Source organism: Sinohyriopsis cumingii, chromosome 11, assembly GCF_028554795.1.
Source record: "Sinohyriopsis cumingii isolate HCF-2022 chromosome 11, ASM2855479v2, whole genome shotgun sequence".
NCBI lineage: Eukaryota > Metazoa > Mollusca > Bivalvia > Unionida > Unionidae > Sinohyriopsis > Sinohyriopsis cumingii.
The window spans coordinates 22555709-22576287 of record NC_142971.1 but is presented as its reverse complement, the minus strand read 5'-3'; the positions used below and the strand labels follow the sequence as shown (position 1 = coordinate 22576287).

At 36.8% G+C, this 20579-nt stretch overlaps 1 protein-coding gene across 1 annotated transcript in view; it reads left to right on the top strand.

Annotated features, from left to right (window-relative positions):
- The first annotated feature begins 18173 nt into the window (after positions 1-18173).
- LOC149787760 (uncharacterized) overlaps positions 18174-20579 on the top strand; it is a 73081-nt gene continuing 70675 nt past the window's right edge. The window contains exon 1 of the mRNA XM_089973950.1: positions 18174-18453. Coding sequence (XP_089830076.1) covers positions 18300-18453 — 154 coding nt within the window. The 5' untranslated portion in view covers positions 18174-18299. The remainder of the gene's footprint in view (positions 18454-20579) is intronic.

Below are 20579 nucleotides of genomic sequence, written 5' to 3'. Positions count from 1 at the left end.
CATAGACTGGTCCATTGTCGTACTTACACATAAAATTATAAGCTACACTGTGTACCACCTAAACTTGTGCCGTTGGTATAGGATGAGCTATAAACAGGTTGGGGACCAGGCTATGAGAACACAACTCCATAACCAGTCAGTCGGGTCTTTGATCTTAATAATAACAAGAAGACCGGAAGTGTAGGGTATGCTTATGGCAAACCGTAGGGTCCATACTACGGTATGTTTCGATATGTCAACTATATATCGAATACTCCTTCAGACACTTGGGGGGGGGGGGGGACACCTCAAAGGTTACCAGATAATATAGCTGGGAGCTTGCAAGGGGCCCACACATATGCTTACATTATCGCATATTCGAGAAAACTGGAAATGTGTGTTTTAAAAGCTCCACTATGCGACCTCTAGTCACTGATACAAAGCATTGAGAGAGTCGGTGGCAGAAGTCACTTTAATCATATGATCACATATTCGAGATCAAGAGAATACCAGGCTCTTTTAATACGATCATGAAATCTAGATGAAAAGTAGATTTAGCACACACGAGTACATATTCGATATAACAGTCATGCACTTTCTCGACATTCGAATTCGAGATGTATATGTTCGAATAAACAATTTATAGAGAGGCCATTAAAAATAAATTCGTTTTAATCACTCGCTCTTTAATTATAAACAATTATTTCATTATCTGTATTGTCGCGTTACATTTTAGCATTCTATACACTGAAAATAAAAAGAAAAATTAAGTTAAATTCTAATGACCGTGATTACGTTTTAGAAAGTACTTAGTTTTACTAAAACAGTCGAAATAGCTAGTCGAACACTAACTAACATTCCCAGTGACATTCAACCGCGACTATGTTTGATACGTAATTTCGATGTCAACCTACTGAAATATTTGCAAGAAATAATGTAGAATGACTCGATAAGAATGGGCGCCTCGGAATTACTTTCACTACAATAAAAATAACAAATTGAGCTAATTGCAGATTCCATAAAAGTGGTCAAGACTTGCCTCCCTTAGTAATTAACAGTCATTTCTGAACTTTTAATTTCGGTCAGATTTTGTTTGGGAATTTTTAATTGCAAGGGTTGACTATTTATGCTGCTGATGTCAAAAGTAATTAAATAATTTGAAACAGTGTCTACTTAGACATTTTTTCCAAAAATTATTTTGCGTGTATCAATCAAAATTTTGCTATTATTATTTATGGATCACTTCATTCCACATTTAAATGGTAAAGTTTATGTGCGCTATTATTACGTAAGTGATGATTTACTTTTTAAAGTATGAATATTTCACTCAAGTCTATTGAAGTCCTGGTTACTACATGTTGCACCCATTTATGAGGGAAGGCTGTGTACCAGAAAGTCGCCTTTGTGACGCAGTCTTTTTTTTCTTCTTCAATTTTCAATATTTTTAATGAGTAATCTTTGTAACCGGTCCATAATACAATCTATCACCTGAAGCATATATATTCATATTGTGTTTATCCCAAATAGTATTTCTATCTTCTTGTCGACGCAGCATATAGTATATAAATAAAGCAATGGATTTTGTATTGAAATTCACTTCAGAAGCTGCTACTGTATTTAGTATACATTCAGATCTTTGTTGATTTTAATTGCCTTTTGTTTAGGTTGCCTTAATGTTAATGAATTAAAAATATAAGGCGAAGTCGTAAATTGTTAACGTTTAGATGTTGTAAGTAACAATTTAAAAAATTTCGCGAGATTAAATTTTGATTAGTGATGTACGTTAATGTAAAAAATGATAAATGTATGCTTAATATATCGGAAGATAAATATCTTAAACTATTGTATTTGTATTTCCGTATGATTAATTACAATGTTCATCCACCAGCTCAGTGACTGAAAGTAAAGAGTCGTTCAAACCAAATGCCAATTTTCAAGGTTCGAAATGATGCAATATAATGCTTCCTATAGAAGAACACACACACATACGCACACACACACACAAATACATACTTACATACATAAATATATATATATATATATATATATATATATATATATATATATATATATATATATATATATATATATACACACACACACACACACATACATATACACACACACACAGAGCCTGAGGTTTGATGGTTCTCCTCATATTCTAGACACTTTCATGTATACATATTTGTTTTTATTTATATTTTCTTGTAAATCTTTTCCTTCAAATTATCCATTTTAATTTTGGGAAACTTTTTTCTTAAAAATATGTATTTCTTTGAAAAACCGCTTGCTTAATGCCAAGGTGTCTATTTCAAATCACCATCATTTTTTCCTCATATTTTTCTCTATCGAAAAAGTATAATAACTTTGTAACGATCGAAAGAATATTTTTTTTAATTGTGAATTTCCCAAGTGGATAAACCCAGTGCCATTTTGTGTGTGTGTGTGTGTGTGTGTTTTCCATCTACAGAAACTTAAGGCTTGAGATCACCCGCACTATCAGCTGAACGTGGACACAATTGGTAGCAGTTACCAAATGTTTGTTTGTAGAAAAGCATGACCGATTGATATATTTGCTGATGATGCTTCTCTTGCAACTCCTTCTGCAGACCCTTCACAAGTGCAAGTTTCAAGATTCAAGATTTTTTGTTGGTAATATAGGCCCATAATACGATAATATATCCAAAGACATATTCTGTTACCTGAAACGCACGTGTACATATTGTGTTTATATTAAATATTGTATGTAATTTCTTGTCGACGCAGAAAATTGTATATAAATAACGCAACTCTTTGAATAATATAAATGATGTAACTCTATGAATAACATAAAACGTTTGTATTTACATAAAGCCATATCATTTATCTAGAGATGAATTATTATACCAACGTTTGTCTGAATATATTTTCTTTTAGATCTGGATGTTTTCAATCGAAAAATGTATTATATTCATCTTCTACAAAAGTCAAATTGCCGAAACTTACACAAACGACATGAAGTAATAACACCATCATGTCTACAAATATCTAAAAAAAGTTTATGACTAAAACGTTTGAATCTCGAAATTTCTTTACCGCCATCAATTGGTATACGTCTGCAAAGATACGTCTCAACATTTAAGAATGTTTTATAATTTTGATAATACATGCAAATTGACGATAGCGTGATTTTATCAAGCTAGTTTTGCAACATCTGTACAAAGCCAAAACCATAGCTAAATAATAAATGTTTCACACGTGATATCCGTCATCATCTAAAGATTTGAGCATTTTGCAGCATCAGTAAACAAGGGTGCTAAATGATCAGGGACATTTTCTGAAATAAAAATACCTTTACCACACTTTTTCTTTGAGTAACCGAATAAAATCATTAATAAACGAAATTAATAATTGACTCAAAACACGCTCGTTCCGTCCCTAGCATACAGTCAGAGTGTTCGGTTATGCCTTCATTAAACTTTATGCATGACCACAAGTAAGTGTACATCAAATTTCAAAATGGATTTTTTTTAAATCCAATAAATACCTTTTGAGAGAAAACACATTCAGAATTGAACGTGTTCGCTATAGAACGCTTTCGAAAATCTACATACAAACAGTAAAATCTCTACCTTATATCTATCTTGTAATAAGTCAATTGGGTCTCTTTACCGAGCGAATCCAACCCTCGCGTGAAGTATGGTAGAAGTCACTTGTTTTCCCCTTATTTCCAAGGACTTCTCGACACCAACCGTTATCTGCTGGACGTTCTAACAACGGACCCAGATTTTAAATTATTTTCCTCTCATCAATGAATGACCAAAAATATCACAACTTCACATTTTCAGAACAACTCCACAATTGCATACCAACCTCACAACTCCATGGTTTCTGCTTGTTAGCTTTCCGTAAAGTAGCGCCATTACTTCACAATACAACTCAAACACAGGATGCAGGGAACTATTTTCCTACTTTATCCTTAGGTCAGTCAAATCATGATTTTCAGCCTCACGACGAATGTTACTCTAAACCATATTTACCATCAAAGCAACAATGAAATGCGTCTCCATATAATGAAAAAAATCCCTTCTCATTTATTCCATTGTACAAAATACCAGTCCCTATCACAAATAGTTCACGTGGAGATACACAATCAATCAACACAATTAGATTTTAATAGGAACTACTTGGCGAAAAGCCCACTTATGCGGCTCTGACCTGAACTCACTATAAAACTAAAATATGCCGTCAGAAAATCTAATTAACACCGCACTCTGTGACGTTGCCCCTAGCAAATGGCTAATTACTCGGGCTGAGGAATATTTCTCCAACCCCTGCTGAAACCCAGCTTGTGCTTCGTCAATAATGCAACCACTTTCAACCCATTCGTATTAAGGCTTGAATAAAGGAAAAGATTTTACACCTATCCTTAATCAACAATATACCCCTGAAGTTATTAGGATCATCTAAAATCAGTAAAAATAATGGATGTATCACAACTCCAAACAGAAACAATAAAGCATGTAAAACAAGCAAGATTAACCCAAGTCGTACCAACCACAGCAAACTCCAATTCAACCAACATCACACTAGGACCCCAAATTCTGGTCACAAACAAAGACCAAACACACCACAAACCAGCGGACATAACTAACACCCCCACCCCACCCCACCAACAGAAGCTACTAGAAATACAAAACTACACTCCAGGGAACAATATAAATACAATGCCAATACTATCGTCAATCCTCTTCAAGGAAGCGGAAAAACCACACACAAATGAAGATATAGACACCACTATTCCAAAACCTAACAAATGAATTTGACAGTAACCTACTTACCTTAAACTCCCCACAATTAGACTACATAACCATAACCAGCACCCCAAAATTCACCAAAAATGAAAGAACCAATTCTAGAAACATGCAAACAAACCAACAACAGGAAATCAAGCAAAAAACAATAAATCAAAACATTAGGAAAGAAACTATACACTCAAGCCAAACTCCTGAACCATCTGGGATAATAACAGCAAGGGAACCACCAACCTATGGGAACAAATCCAATGAATTATACACTACCAAACTACCCAGCAGCATCACTAATATGGCAACCCAAAGACCCCAAACAACCCCGAACACTCAAAACACATACCTAGGTAAACGTAAGGGCCCGCTAAAACCCCCAAACAACAAAAGAAAAACCCACAAGTAAGTTAACTCAAAACAGGAAATAAAACAACAACATAACCCCCAAAACAAAATTTACAATTATCATTCCATCGAACACACCATATACATAAGCAGCAGGTGCAACAGAATTACTAGTCTAAGTACCAATAGTATTATGACAGCACTGGCCAAAATTCACACTGGACAATTCAGACTGATAAGACCAAGGCGAAACTACCTGATTGTCCAATGCAGCACAATTCAACAGGTGGAAAAATTCATCCAAATTGAAAGTATAGGCCCAATAAAGATCAAAGTAGAGAGACACCATAGCACTCAGAGGAAAACACGAGTCACTTCGAACTCCAAACACAGTGAAACCACAACTAATCTGGCTGAACCCACTAAAACCACTATCTTAAAAAAAGTAATAGCACTAAACGGATACAACAAGGGCATAAGCAATGAACTCCTACTTCATAAACTCACAGCAAATGAAACACAGTCCACCAAAGTCTATCGTCTTAAAAATCACAAGGGACAAGGAACAAACAAAGCAGTTATAGAGGCTACCGAGCCAACACCCTCAATAATAAAACTAGGACAGTCAGGAGTGTACCATAAGCTGGAAAACTACATAAATAGGCCAAGATTTTGCACCAAATGCCTGCACTGGGGACACTATGCCCTCAGATGTAGATTCAAAGATGTAACTACTGCGGAGGTCCACACAAAGGTGAATGCCACACAACTAAACAAAAATGTGCTAACTGTAAAGAAAACCATTATCCTAGATCGGCAGAATGCATATTTGCAATAAAAGAGAAACAAATAGTGGACTTAATGAACGAAAAACACCTCACCTACCATTCTGCCAAAAACATTATCTGTAAAAACAACCTCAACACACCAAAATCTACCTCTGAAACAATCAATGAGCACCAAAACTCTCCACACAGAATCAGAAGGGAAAACATTGCACCGCAGAACATACCCTCGAATCAGTAACAAAAGAACCAAAAACTACAACCCACATTGTAACAAACCATGACCACCCTGATAACACTCCAGATACAAACAAAACTGTCACCCCAAACATCCCCAAACCTAACACACATCCCAACACAGAATTAATACAGGAAGTAATGAACCTAACAACAGGAACCCTAATACAAGATCTCAATAGCATAATGAAAACCCTCAAAACCATTTTCACCATACTAGCCGATTGGACCACAAGACTAACAGATAAAGACAACGTCAAAAATGAACAGTACCAAACAAAATAATAATAAAATCACCATCTGGCAATGGAATTGCAGAGGAATCTTTAGAAACCTATCAGAACTGCAGAACAAACTGAATAATACGGCCGTAAAACCAGACGTAATCTGCCTAAAGGAAACCGTCATAACACAAGAACACAAACGCCTGCCCAAACTACAAGGCTATACCCAGGGAATCTTTAAAAACAGACCCATGGGGCAGAAAGGGGGTGGACTAGCAATTTTTTTGATAGATACTCTAATCTACTATGAAATAATAGAAGTACCCCCTAACCTAAACATCAATAATAGCATCAAAATAATGTCAGTAATGATAAATATAGGAACCACAAACATTCAAATAATAAATGTATACGACCCAGGGGGTACCTTCTGCGCTACCAACCTAATCTCACTAAAGGCAATCACTAATAACAACAACAACAATCTAATTATCTGTGGCGACTTCAAGGCACACAGTGAATTATGGGGGGGGGGGGTAAAAAGAAAGATCAAAGAGGGAAAATGGTTGAAAAATGGATAACTGAGAACAATCTGGTCATCTTAAATGACGGGTCGAACACTAGATTAAACCCTGCGGATGGCACTCTCTCAGCCATAGACATAACCATCACTACCCCAAATTTGGCTCGAATCACAAATTGGTGGGTGGATCAAGAAGATACGTTAGGAAGTGACCATTTCCCCATCACAATCAATATTCAAACAAAAACTCAACACATTCCAAACGAAACCCCACCTAAATAGAGGTACCAAGAGGCAGACTGGGACCAATTCCAATTATTACTAGCTAGAGTAAATCCAGATAACTTAGAAAGCCCAAGTATTGACATGTATTATGATAACATAACAGACAAAGTTATAGAGGCAGCTAACCGATGCATCCCAAAGACAACTAATATCCAAAATAAAAACCCTGTACCATGGTGGACTAAACAGTGCACTATAGCACATAAAGAGAAAAAAGGGCCTTAAATAAATATAAACGCACCAAAAATTCTATCTACTTCCAGCAATATAAAGATAAAGAAAAAGCACTAAAACAAACTATAAAAAACTGCTAAAATTAATCTATGGCAAACCTTTTGCTCTAAACTGAGTCTAAAATCAAACTCAAAACAAATATGGGACAAGATAAAAGCCATAAAAGGGAAAGCAACTACCTCAGCCCCAAAAATTAAAAATTCCATAACAAATAAAGATAAGGCAGACCTCCTAGCGAAGCATTTTTCGAACATGAGTAGCAACAATAATCACACCAGAAACTTTCAAGAACACAAAAAACTAATGGAGGAAACCCAACCTCAAATGTTTCGAGACCAATGAACAAAAGAATCTCACCTAAATAGCGACATCACAGTACATGAATGGGAGATAGCCCTACGATCCAAAAACGAAACATCCCCTGGTGAGGATCAGGTAGGTTACATTATCTACAAAAGAAAATACCTATCAATATAACAATCGCCATAATCAAACTCTTTAATAGGATATGGGATAAAGGCCAGCTACCCACCAAATGGAAACAGGCCATAGTAATACCATAGGTAAAGATCCCAACAACATAAATTCGTGCCGACCCATCTCCCTTACAAACAATATTTGCAAAATAATGGAGACAATAATCGCAAATAGGTTAAAACACCACCTAGAAACCAATAACCTACTCTCCATAAATCAATGTGGCTTTCGGAACAAACGGTCCACCACTGACCAACTTCTCAGATTGGAAACAGACATCAAACTCGCTTTTAACGCACATAGAAAACCGATCGCAACCTCATAGCGGTTTTTCTAGACCTAGAAAAAGCGTTCGACCTAGTATGGACCAATGGACTAATGCCCAAATTAAACCAATTTGGAATAACTGGACGCTTGTTCAACTGGATTGGCGATTTCCTCACAGGCCGGAAAATTACCACAAGAATAGGCAACACCCATTCGGAAGAATTTTCACTTGAAAATGGAACACCGCAAGGCAGTGTAATAAGTCCCCTACTATTTAACCTAATAGTAAACGACCTTGACCTCAATGCAGCCTCCACAAAAATAAACTTGTCACAATTTGCAGATGATAGTGGCATATGGAAGAATGGAAATCCTGCCAATAACACAGTAGTTAAAGAAATCCAGCAGAGCCTAGACAACATAGGGAGATGGGCGGACAAATGGGGTTTCAAAATATCTCATGAAAAAACTGTGGCAATTATATTCACCCCAAAACGAAATAACAACCTAGTCTATCCAAACTTCTATATACAAAATCAATTAATCAAATACGTAACAGTAGTAAAATTCCTAGGAATGTTCTTTGACAACCACCTCACATGGAAATAGCACATTGAACAACTCACCCAGAATTGTAACAAAGATCTTAATTTACTCAGGAACATCACAGGGACTGACTGGAGATCCAACCAGGAAACCCTCCTCACGATATATAAAAGCCTAATTAGATTAAAACTGGATTACGGTTGCCAAGCATATAACTCGGCTAAGCAACCTGTACTACAAAAACTTGACACTATCCAGAGAAAAACCTTACTATTATGCACAGGAACACTCCCCTCAACATCATTAGAAGAACTACAAATACTAACAGGAGAACTACCCTTAAAATTACGTAAGCAAGAACTGCTCCTCCGATACTCCATTCGATTAGATACCCACCCAGACAACCATCCCACCAAAATAGCTATAAATAAGTGTAAAGTTGTCTTCAAACCAAAAATCATACCCACCACACCAAGTGGCAAAGTAATCCTTGAATTAAGAGAAAAGATGCCTCTACTAAAAAAACAGGTAACAAACAATACAAACCAGAACAAATCACCATGGTTACAAAAACCACCAAGGATTAACATTGAAGCTACCAAATTAGGCAATAAAGAAGGACAAGAAAACTTCTAAAACCTGTACTGGTAAACGAAATCAACCAAAAATACCCGGACTATGTTAAAAAATATACCGATGGATCAAAAACAAACAACCCACCAAGAACAGCAGCAGCAATAGTCATCCCTGAATTAAATATACAAACGGGATCCAGATTACCTGACTATTGCTCCATTTACACCACTGAATTCTGAGCTATACTTGAATCACTACAATGGATCAAAGACAACCAAATACCTAAAGCAGTCATTATAAGCGATTCCCTAAGCGTTATCAGATCGATCCAAAATCGCAATACACACTCTAGGGAACAATTCCTCGACAGAGCATGCCAATTAATCGACGATATCACCACAGCACATCAATTAGTCGAGCTCATGTGGATACCGTCGCACATTGGAATCTCTGGCAACGAAACAGCAGACAAAGTTGCACAAACCAAACTAGGAGATCAAAACTCTATCAAGCTTAACTATAGCTCTACAGAAGCACTAAGCTTCGCACAAAAGGTAAAAAGCACCATGAAACCAAAAAAACCGTAGATAGGAACATACAGCTACCTAAGGGTACCTATTTAGAACAGAAAACCATAAACAGGATAATAACTGGAAAAACTAAACTAGCAAGCAGTTTTGGAAGGTTTATAGGACCCAAACCAGCAACAATTAACTGCTTTAACTACCACACCACCGAAGATCTACACCACGTATTCAATATATGCCCAAAATATCAACCCGCTCGGAAAATATTTATCAGAAACCAAAAAGAGATTGGATCACCACACACATACACAGAGTTACTTATGGACTCTAATAAAAATAAACAATCAGCATATAAAAATATAAATAAATTCATAGACTCAGCAGGACTTGGGAACAAAATATAATTACTATCCCCACAAAACCAAAAGACCCAGTAACTAGCTAAATAAATTTAGAAGCCACCACATAAAAACCCATAACATATCATTCAATTTTATAAAAGTATTAATAAATAATTCACTTAGAAGCACCTATCAAAAACTAAGGAAACCGCAAAATAGGATGTCCTAGATGTCCTTAACGAACCGTGTAATCGGCTAGGACTCTGGTCTCTTGCTAAATAAAGTATAAATAACATTCAATCTCTAAAAGCATTAATAAACAAATAACTTAAAGAGGCAATATCTAAAAACTTGTAAATAACATAACGTAGGAAGCACACCCTAAACACCTCGACTAGTAATACCATAATAACCTTGAAAATCTCTCTTCATACGTGATTTCTACTAAGAACCTCTATAAACAGCATAAAACATTCCCCCACCCTTTTTAGAACATTTTGAAGAAGAAAAAAAATCGCAACAAAAAAAATCGCAAAAAACACCAGGCAAATGCAACAAGAAACCAGCGATGTAAATCAAGCAGGACAGTTCCCGAGCTCTCCTTCCCACTAATGACAGCCAAGCATTCAACTGTAGGGACCTTTATGGACCCACAGATTGAGGCCAAACTATCAGGGTTCCTTGAATCCATACAAGCCTGGGGGAGGTGGCACCATTCCCTTCCCCAGGAACAACTAGCAGGCTGCGATACAGTCAGAAAAAAGTGGCACATGCACAATTGTGCGCACGCCACTATAATTAAACTCAACAAAAAAAAAATCATCTAAAAAGTTATTTCATGCATTGGCCATATAATGCCCTCTTCCCATGAACAAGAAAAATACCAGTCATAGAAACTTTGTTAAAAAATGCAACGGACAATGCTGTGATAAGTGGCTTAGGACACGTGGAAAGGTAAATTCCTATCCCATTTTTACCGCAAGCCTTTCCATATTTGAGTCAAAGCATACTGTGTGGAACTTTGTCCTTAGATATGGATTCATTCAGTATATCAGTATATCATAATCGGCATGATGTATATTCAAAAGAGGTTCCTACTTATTACGATCATCAACGACTTCTACAGAATATAGTAAGTTCTTAAATTAATTATACCACACTGAACCAAATTATGTTATCTTCGCTATAAAAAAGCCGTTTCCACATGACCTGAACGTTTCCCCAAAATGTTTGCGGATTATTTCTAGCAGAAACAAGAAATCTCTTCTATTTATCTTAATATTTTTCATTATTTACTTAACAAACATATTTGAATTTACGCTTAGCGCGCTTATACAACTCAAGTTTCACTAGAGAGTTAAATTAGTCTAAAACTGCGTAACAACTTTTTTGTCACCCTTTTCTATTTTCACACTCAGAATCCAACCAAACAGGCTGTTGTTATCATTTCTATTTTCACACTCAGAATCCCACCTAACAGGCTGTTGTCATCATTTCTATTTTCACACTCAGAATCCAACCAAACAGGCTGTTGTCATCATTTCTATTTTCACACTCAGAATCCCACCAAACAGGCTGTTGTCACCATTTCTATTTTCACACTCAGAATCCCACCAAAAAGGCTTTCATCGTCAGGCCCGGCCCTAGGGCAAGGCGAACGAGGCAACCGCCTTGAGCCCCGCGCGTCTCCGAAATGTAATTTGTTTGCTTGGGGCCCCGCACTCATCGCTTGCTGCTTTGGGCCCGTCATGCCTTGGGCCCGCACATCCTAGGTCTGGTCCTGGTCATCCTTGCTATTTTCATACTCAGAATCCCACCAAACAGTCTTAGAATGTTGAGATGATCTTTTTATAGAAGAGACTGCCTAGAACTTGAAAAAAATCCGCAGTTGCTATGGTTACTTTAGAGTTTGACTGGTATATCCGCCATATACTCCCGTACCCACGCTTGTATCACACAATAAAAATTGTTCTGAGGTACTCTCACTCAACCAGACCCCTTGTGTTGCTTCGTGATATCTCCGAAATACATAACACCCGAAGGCCACACAAACACATAGCAGTCTTGAGCTTAACTGTCTGTGGTGGTTTCTCTTCGACGGTAGAGCTGAACCGACCTCTGAATATGCACACAAGGCGCGGTAGCTCAGCGGTTTGCATACTTGACTCGTACCCAAGAACACAGGATTCTAGTTCCATGCTATGTCTTACGGTAGGGGTAATTTCAGTTACATACCTGTGCAAAAATCCCTACAATATTGCTTTGCACGATTCATTGGAAAACACAATAAATCGAAAACAGGTAACATACCGGTTTTTCCTTGATTGTTTTTCTTTTTCTTTATTCTTTTAAAAGTTATTATAATCGTGTAAGGAACTTGGGATATTGCCAATTTTTATATTTATTAAATGAAATTTCATAGAACTAGATTGGCTTTGGTATTCATATACATATTTGCTTTTTGTAGTAAATCACTCAACTATTACTGTTTGTAAATCCGCTACCCCACCCCACCACCACCATTCAACGTTCTATTTTTGTACTCGGAGTTTTCAGTGGGTTTTTTCCCGTCAATTCAGTCGTGAACTAGACCATGTTAATTATTTTATCCCTGATAGTCACCGAGTAAAGTTTACTAATCGTATCGAGACTACTTTGAGCTGCCGCGAGAAATTCAGAATAAATATGTATTCTTGAACGTAATTGTACTGAAATTAATTTACTGGCACCACAGTAGACACAGATTACTTTCGATATAACTCTGATTGGTGTAAATATAATGGTTTTCTTGGTCGTGATTCCCACCACACGCAGACCAACAGTTGCTATCGCTGCAAGACCGCAAATCGCATCCACACACACGCACACGCACGCACACACACACACAAGCGCGCGCGTGTATATTTCATGATCAAAGCGGTTCTCTTGATGATTTCATTTTGTAGCTATTGCTCCACACTTCGATTACACCTTAACGTAGGTAAAATAGTTCTTCTACTGATAATGTAATCGCGTTATACAATTTGCTCGATAGGCCGACCTCGATCAGATGCAACAGGCACACACATACGCAATCATAACTATCACGTTTGCTCAGCCCCAGTTTGTAAGTCGTGTATAAACTAAGTTATTATTACAAGCCATGGTTTGATGTCTAAACATTGCCGCAGGCTAGAGTTAATCTCTTACGCAAGGTTACCGTGACCAGAGAGAAGACCCTACATCTTGGATCGGCACAGGGTTAGATCGCGCGACTTCCCACCTAAGACCTAAGATCAGAGTAACCCGCGAGGGGACCGGGGCTTGTTCTAAATCCGTGCCCACGTGGACAGACAGCGAGAAGGACATTGTCCTCTAAGTTTGATTGGATCGGGTCAAAGCGACATCCAATCGGAATTGAGATAGAGGGTGTGATAACAATTTCGATCCGAATTATAACTTTTAACTAGCAGGCGAAAATTTAGTCTCGCATAGAAAGATTGCGGAGCAATGTTGGGTTACTCCGATGAATTTGGCGGTAAAACTTAAGAGATTCTAAAGAAAGACAAAGCTTCGTAAATGTCAGTAAGTTATTTGCTCGATTTGTGCAGACTATTACGGCATTGTGATTCTAATTATGTGTAGTATGTATACTAAATTGCTAGGAACGTTTAGTACGTATAATTACTTATGTAGTGTTTAATTCACATGCGGGGGCCCCGAGTGGCCGAGTGGTCTAAAGCGCTCTTCGTTACGGATCACTGCCATCTCACCTCTGTCTGCGGCGGTTCGAGTCTAAGATTCAGCCAATGTGGGCATGTGAGAAAGCTTGCCAGTAGCTTCTCGTGGGTCGGTGGTTCTTTCCGGGGTTTTCCGGGTTCTTCCTCCACCATTAATACTGGCCGCCATGTATAGCCTATCGTGCTGAAAAATGGCGTTAAACCCCACAACAACAACAACAACACAATTCACATGCGTATTTGAGAAATGAGCTTGAGTATTATGTAGAGAATTATGTAGATTGTTAGCTTGTGGTCAGAATTAATTTTGTTATTCGCCATGAGGTTACTTCGTTCTAAACTAGTGCATTTATTCATGTGATATGTTAGATTTTACACATGCTTGAATTGTGAATTTGGAAAATTGTTGAAGTGTGTAAGATTAGTTGATATGGATGTACGGATCTGTCAGAGCATGGACATTTTAATATTTGTGTAATTTGCATGAGTTGTAATGTAACGAAATGTGTCTGATTGTTGTGATATTGTTTAGTATAATGGGATTAGGAATATGTACTGTTGTGATGCAATGTATTGATGTATGTATGAGAAGTAACTGATACCGTGCTTTTATGGTGAATGAATGCATAACCGAAGCAATTTAATAGCCGTTATCTGATGATAGGCTGGGTGTCGTGGGAGATGAGAGGACTAAGGAAAATACTGTACCGTCTTTGTGTTTTCATAGGAAGCTTTTTGTGGGACAGATCTTCCGGTTCAGTTAAGTCCCGAGTCTCTAATAGGGAAGACGGAAGTGAGACTAACAGAGCAGTCGGAGTCAACAAGTCTAGTCAGTGGAGAGAGTCGAGGAGGAGGAGGAGGAGGAAAATGATTCGAGGAGGAGAAAGTGGAGAAGGAGGAGGAGTATAAAGAAGTCGAGGAGGAAAAGGAATTGTGAGAAATTCGGGAGGAAGAGGAGAAAGATAGGAGAGAAGAATATACAGATGAGTAGAATGCAAGGATATGTGGAGAGCTATCTCACACTACTAATCAGAGATGCAACAGGCTATCACAGGGTCGAGCGGAAGGAAAGTACTTGGGAAATTTTAATCATTTGACTATTGAATTGTCATTAAATCGTTATTCGTTGAATTTCACTTTTTGTATATTCAGTCATTTAACCGTCAGCAATGCTGACTGGGGGCTAGGAGCTTTACATCTGTCTTTCACTAATTTAACGTCCAACCAAAATAGAGCCTGAGTGAGACTTCTGTAATAGTTTAAATATAATACTGGGAGCACACCACCTCAACCATAACGCACCTACCACAGTGGCGGCATAACAACCCATCACGCCACAATAACAAATTACCATATTTAATGGTATAATTGTCACACAATCATAATTTTTTTTTTATCTAATTAGGGAATATTTAAATTTCCGGCGAGTGTGCGTTCTCGATGCCTAACACCCTTCTAAATATGTAAAATCATATCGATTACACCATTGAATAATGTCTTAAACGTTCGTCATCATCTTCGCCAAAGAACTGTTAAACCGACATGTACGTCCTTGTTGAATAGCAGGTCCTTTATGTCTAAGTCGAGTCAATTTTGGTGGGACATAATCAACGGAAAATATAACCGCGGTGGACCCAGCGGTGAATTCCACTTCCTCGGTGTTGAAACAATTCCAGAGTGTCTTCTCATCTGATTGTGTGGTCAACGATTGGGCTTTTTTTTTTTTACATGCGAGATTTCAAGCTAGCCTCGAGTTAGTAGTTGGTCATTAAGGTGACTCCATCTATTTAGGTTAACAGGATTATATATGAACGTATATGAGGGTCTGTTAACGCCATTTTGAGGCAGATATTCATTGACAAGTGGAACCAAATTACTATCGATATTAATAAATCACTTAAACATCTTTCTGTCATAAATATTTTTTCAAATACTTTATAGTATCCTTCGTTAGGTCATTAATCGCTTTGTTATTTTGTTGGTCTTTTGCTGTTGCTATTTTATGTCAAGTTGTATCTGTAATATTGCAACCACCTTTTGAGCCACCACCCCCTTCTTTGGTAATTTGTTTTTCATAAATCACTTAAACATCTTTCTGTCATAAATATTTTTTCAAATGCTTTATAGTATATGTAACGACGCTCTCTTGTAATGTTACTCATGTAGTCCTTCATACAGGAATTCGACCAGTTGTTTGGTTTGAAATGGATGATTTAGAGTATGTATGGGTACATGAAATTAAATTGCTGTTTTGCGAAGTTATCACAAACTTATATCAACAAAATTGTTCGTTTCTGACCAAACAGTGCGTCGAATGCCTTTGAAATAGTGCTGTTTTCATGCTGACCATTTTTTTCAGCAAGGTCCTATCTTGCTATTTTATGTCTTAGATTTTATATACTGTATATCGTAAAGGAAACAATATATAACCATGCAGGGTGTGTGTGTTAAAAGCTAGGTAGATTTATCACAGGGAGGTGTGGGAAGCACGTTGAACTTTTAAAAAGCCTTATTTATTTTCACTTATCCTGATGACTAATTTGCGATATTATCGTCAATTTAAAACAATGACGTTACAAAAAAAATACAAAAAAACCCAAAAACCAACAAACAAAACAAACAAAATAACAAGAAAACAAACATCCAAAAGGCGATGAACAAGAAAACCGGAGATTGTGCTGGAACTAATATTGAGCGGTGAAAGCGAAATTGTTTTCTTCTCAATGCATCGCCTGTATAATGAACACTCATTCTGTCGAAGAAGGAATAATTTATATTCTATTGTTATTCATTAAATACGAAGACCAATCTGGTGGCCTAGTGGTTTGAGTGTCCTCCTCGGATGCGGGAGATCGCGGGTTCGAATCCCAGCAGAATCATGCCAAAGACTTATAAAAATTGTACTAACAGGTGCCTCGCTAAGCGCTTAGCATTAAGAGGTTATTGTTAGGACTGGTCGGCCTGATGTCGGACCGCTCCGGTGGCCTAGTGGTTAGAGCGTTCGCCTCAAATGCGGGAGGTCGTGGGTTCAATCCTCCACCGAGTCATACCAAAGACTTACAAAAATGGTACTAACAGCTGCCTCGCTTGGTGCTCAGCATTAAGAGGGTAGTGTTAGGACTGGTCGGCCTGGTGTCAGGATAATGTGACTGGGTGGGACATCATGCTACATGTCTGCGACATGTTGCCTCAGAGCTAGGCATCACTATAAACTGTCACACTGCAGCGATATGACTGAAAAATTGTTAAAGCTACGTCAAAAATCAAAATCACACACACACACACACACACACACACACACACACACAACCTGGTGTCATCATAATGTGACTGGGTGAGACATGATGATACATGTCTGTGGCATGATTCCCAGTATATGTTTGGATTTACGTAGATGGTTTGCAGTTTGACCTTACTTTATAGTGCTCTCAGACCGTTTACTTTCTATATATTTCATTTAATACCATTTCCTTTGTTGGGTTAAATCATTTCATTTTAGACTACATCATTTTATTTAATATCACATCATTTGGAAACATATTTCATCATTCCGTTTTCTTCTTTAAATCATGTTATTTAATACCACGTCATTTGGAATTTGAGTTAATTATTTCATTTATTGGGTTAAATCATTTGATTTCATGCTACATAAATTCAATTATTAACATGTCATTTGGAATCAGAATGCATCATTCAGTGTTGTTGTTTAAATCAGTTCATTTAATACCAAATAAGTTGGAATCTAAATTCATCATTTCATTTGTTAGGTTAAATCATTTCAGTTTAGACTACACCATTTTATTTAATATCACGTCATTTGGAATCAGATATCATCATTGCATTTTGTTCTTTATGTCATTTAATTTCATACTAAGTCATTTCATTTAATACGAAGTCATTTGGAATCTGACTTCATTTCATTTGTTGGGTTAAATAATATGATTTCTCACTACATCCTTTCATTGAATACCATGGCGTTTGCAATCTGAATTCATCATTCCTTTTTGTTCTTTAAATCATTTCATATGACACAACATCATTTGGAATTTGGATGTATCATTTCGTTTGCTGGGTTAAATCATTTTATTTAATACTACATCGGTTGATTAATGTTATTATGGCGGAAACGGCTGCCCATACTAATGCTCCGGACAGGAATCTATTTTGCCTAGTGTAGTTTAAAGTGGGACTGTTTTCTCCGCCATTATCCGTTGAGTACCCTTTTTATTACATTATATCTTTCCATCAAAGTATTTTTAAGATTTACATTTGCAGACAGTGAACCAGACTCTATTGCCCGTATGTAAGGTCATATGCAAATTGTAGTGAACGTTGGACTGTTACATATTTGGACAAACTGATTTGGGCGGGGAATCTAATTGTGTTTAGTTGCGAGGTGTCACAGATATATAATATTTCTGATACAAAAGTATGGTGAGAAAGCACGATGGGTTGTGGAGGAAGTACTCCTGAGAAAAAACCGCGTATGAGTGTTACATTAAGAAGGGGGTCCATTTTCCGTCGGCAGCCGAAAGTCAGCCTCCGGACTGGGCATGATGTGAAAGTCTTGGAGACCAACCCAAAGATCATTTTTGTATTTGGTAACTATCATTGCAGAAGCCAAGAAATGTTGCAAATTTATATCTGTATTCACTTTAATTAGATTATTTAGCCATTTACATCACCATAATGACAGTGGAAAGAGCCTGGAATTTGGGGACGTCATTTTTTTTCCCCCTTTATGATTATTTCAGCGGCGGTTACTGGGAACACCGAAATACGCTCAAAAACCGCAATGCACAAGTATTTATACCTTTTCATGTTTCTAGGTATACTGAGTACACACCAAAATTATGTATTTTTTAAATAATGATGCTCGTAAAAATAAACTTTTGATAGGAATTTTGTACTTTTTATCTATTTCTATATACGACAATTTGACTAAGGTATATAAATCAACAGTTTATGATGTCCTTGTATTAATACGTGCATCTCTAATATATTGCGTTCAAATTCATATCATTTGCACAAAAACACTTCTAAGTAATGATCAAAATATCAAAGAAAAATTTTCATTTTTGAATATGTTTTTCTTTCAAAACTTTAGAAAAAATATTATTATTAGTTAGATTTTAAAATATTTTTTCATGTTATTTTTTTAAACAACAATGTTTTCCATTTGTATTAAAATATTTAAAGGAAACATTTCACTCGGTTTAGTTTTGTATTCGATTCATTATTCCTAACATGATATAAGAATTGTATGTTATAGTAACAGAGCTTTTGCATTGCCTTTGCTGTTGTAAAAAATTTCTGTTGTGGGTTTCCTGCTAATAAAAAGGTTATAGAAAAAAACACCATGTGAACAGTGACCCTGGCTTGAACAGCTAACCTTCACTCCAGGGCCACAAACTTGTGGCAAATATGACAGTAAAACTGGACATTTCCATTGTTTTTTCCATTAATTTGATCACTACATATTTGAATTTTATTTTGTCAAATATTTCTTAATTTGCACTTACTGTCACTGTCAACAAAAGGTATTGACCCAGTTGATGACATCACAACAGGCACGTGAGGTCACAAGAAACATAGGACACATATCAAGGATTGGCATGAAGTTACGATGGTTGATGATAGTTTCTTTAGTAACATGGTTGGTTTCTTTAGTAACACGGTCGACATTTGCATTAGCGAATCTATGTTTTCAAGTAACAGATGTGATGTAGTTCATCGTTTTTGATAATCTCAATAATTCCATAAATTTTGGATTTAAATCTCTTTGAACACATGTATATAAGAGATCCTCCATTTTATTTGTCCAATTTGTTTTAGGAATATTAAAAACAGATATTATTAATTTTGGATGCAGATGATACCATTTATACTGAAATGGACTACAGCAAGAATAATTAACAATCAACACATACTTTCAGCATGCATATAACTTTTCAGATTTTGTGAATATCGAAAGAAACGTGAGAAAGCTACTATACTGACCATTGCGCAAAGTGCAGAGAACGACTTGACATTTGTGAACTTACTTTTTCTTAACGGTGTGTGTGTAATTTGGATTTTTAACATAGCTTTAACAATTTTTCAGTCATATTGCTACAATGTCTGCAGTATGGCAGTTTATAATCATGCCGCAGACATGTAGCATGATGTCCCACCCAGACACATTATCCTGACATCAGGCCGACCAGTCCTAACACTAACTTCTTAATGCTGAGTGCCAAGCGAGGCAGCTGTTAGTGCCATTTGCATAAGTCTTTGATGCGACTCAGGAGGGGATCAAACCCACGACCTCCTGCTTCCGAGGCAGACGCTCTAACCACTAGATCACCGGAGCAGTTCCATAATGATAAAATATTTTTTTAAAAATAAAATAAATTATGATGAGTTCATAAGCAGACGCCATACACATGTAAAACCCGAGAACTAAGTGCAATAGGACTGCAATGGTCATGAGTTACTTTTATAAATTTTTTAAAGCTGAACACATGCACATGTCACTTTTTGTTCATTTGTAGATGGCGAGTGAGTATACACTTGTCTTTTTGTTTTTACTAAAAAAATGAGTGACTGTGACTGCAGTTGCTGTTTCAGTTGAATTCTAAATTCAATGAATAACAAGACAAACTAATAATAATTATTTATGACTGCTGAAGACTAAAATAACTTGCATACAGTAAGTATTGTTTTGTATGGATTCTCCATCTCCTGC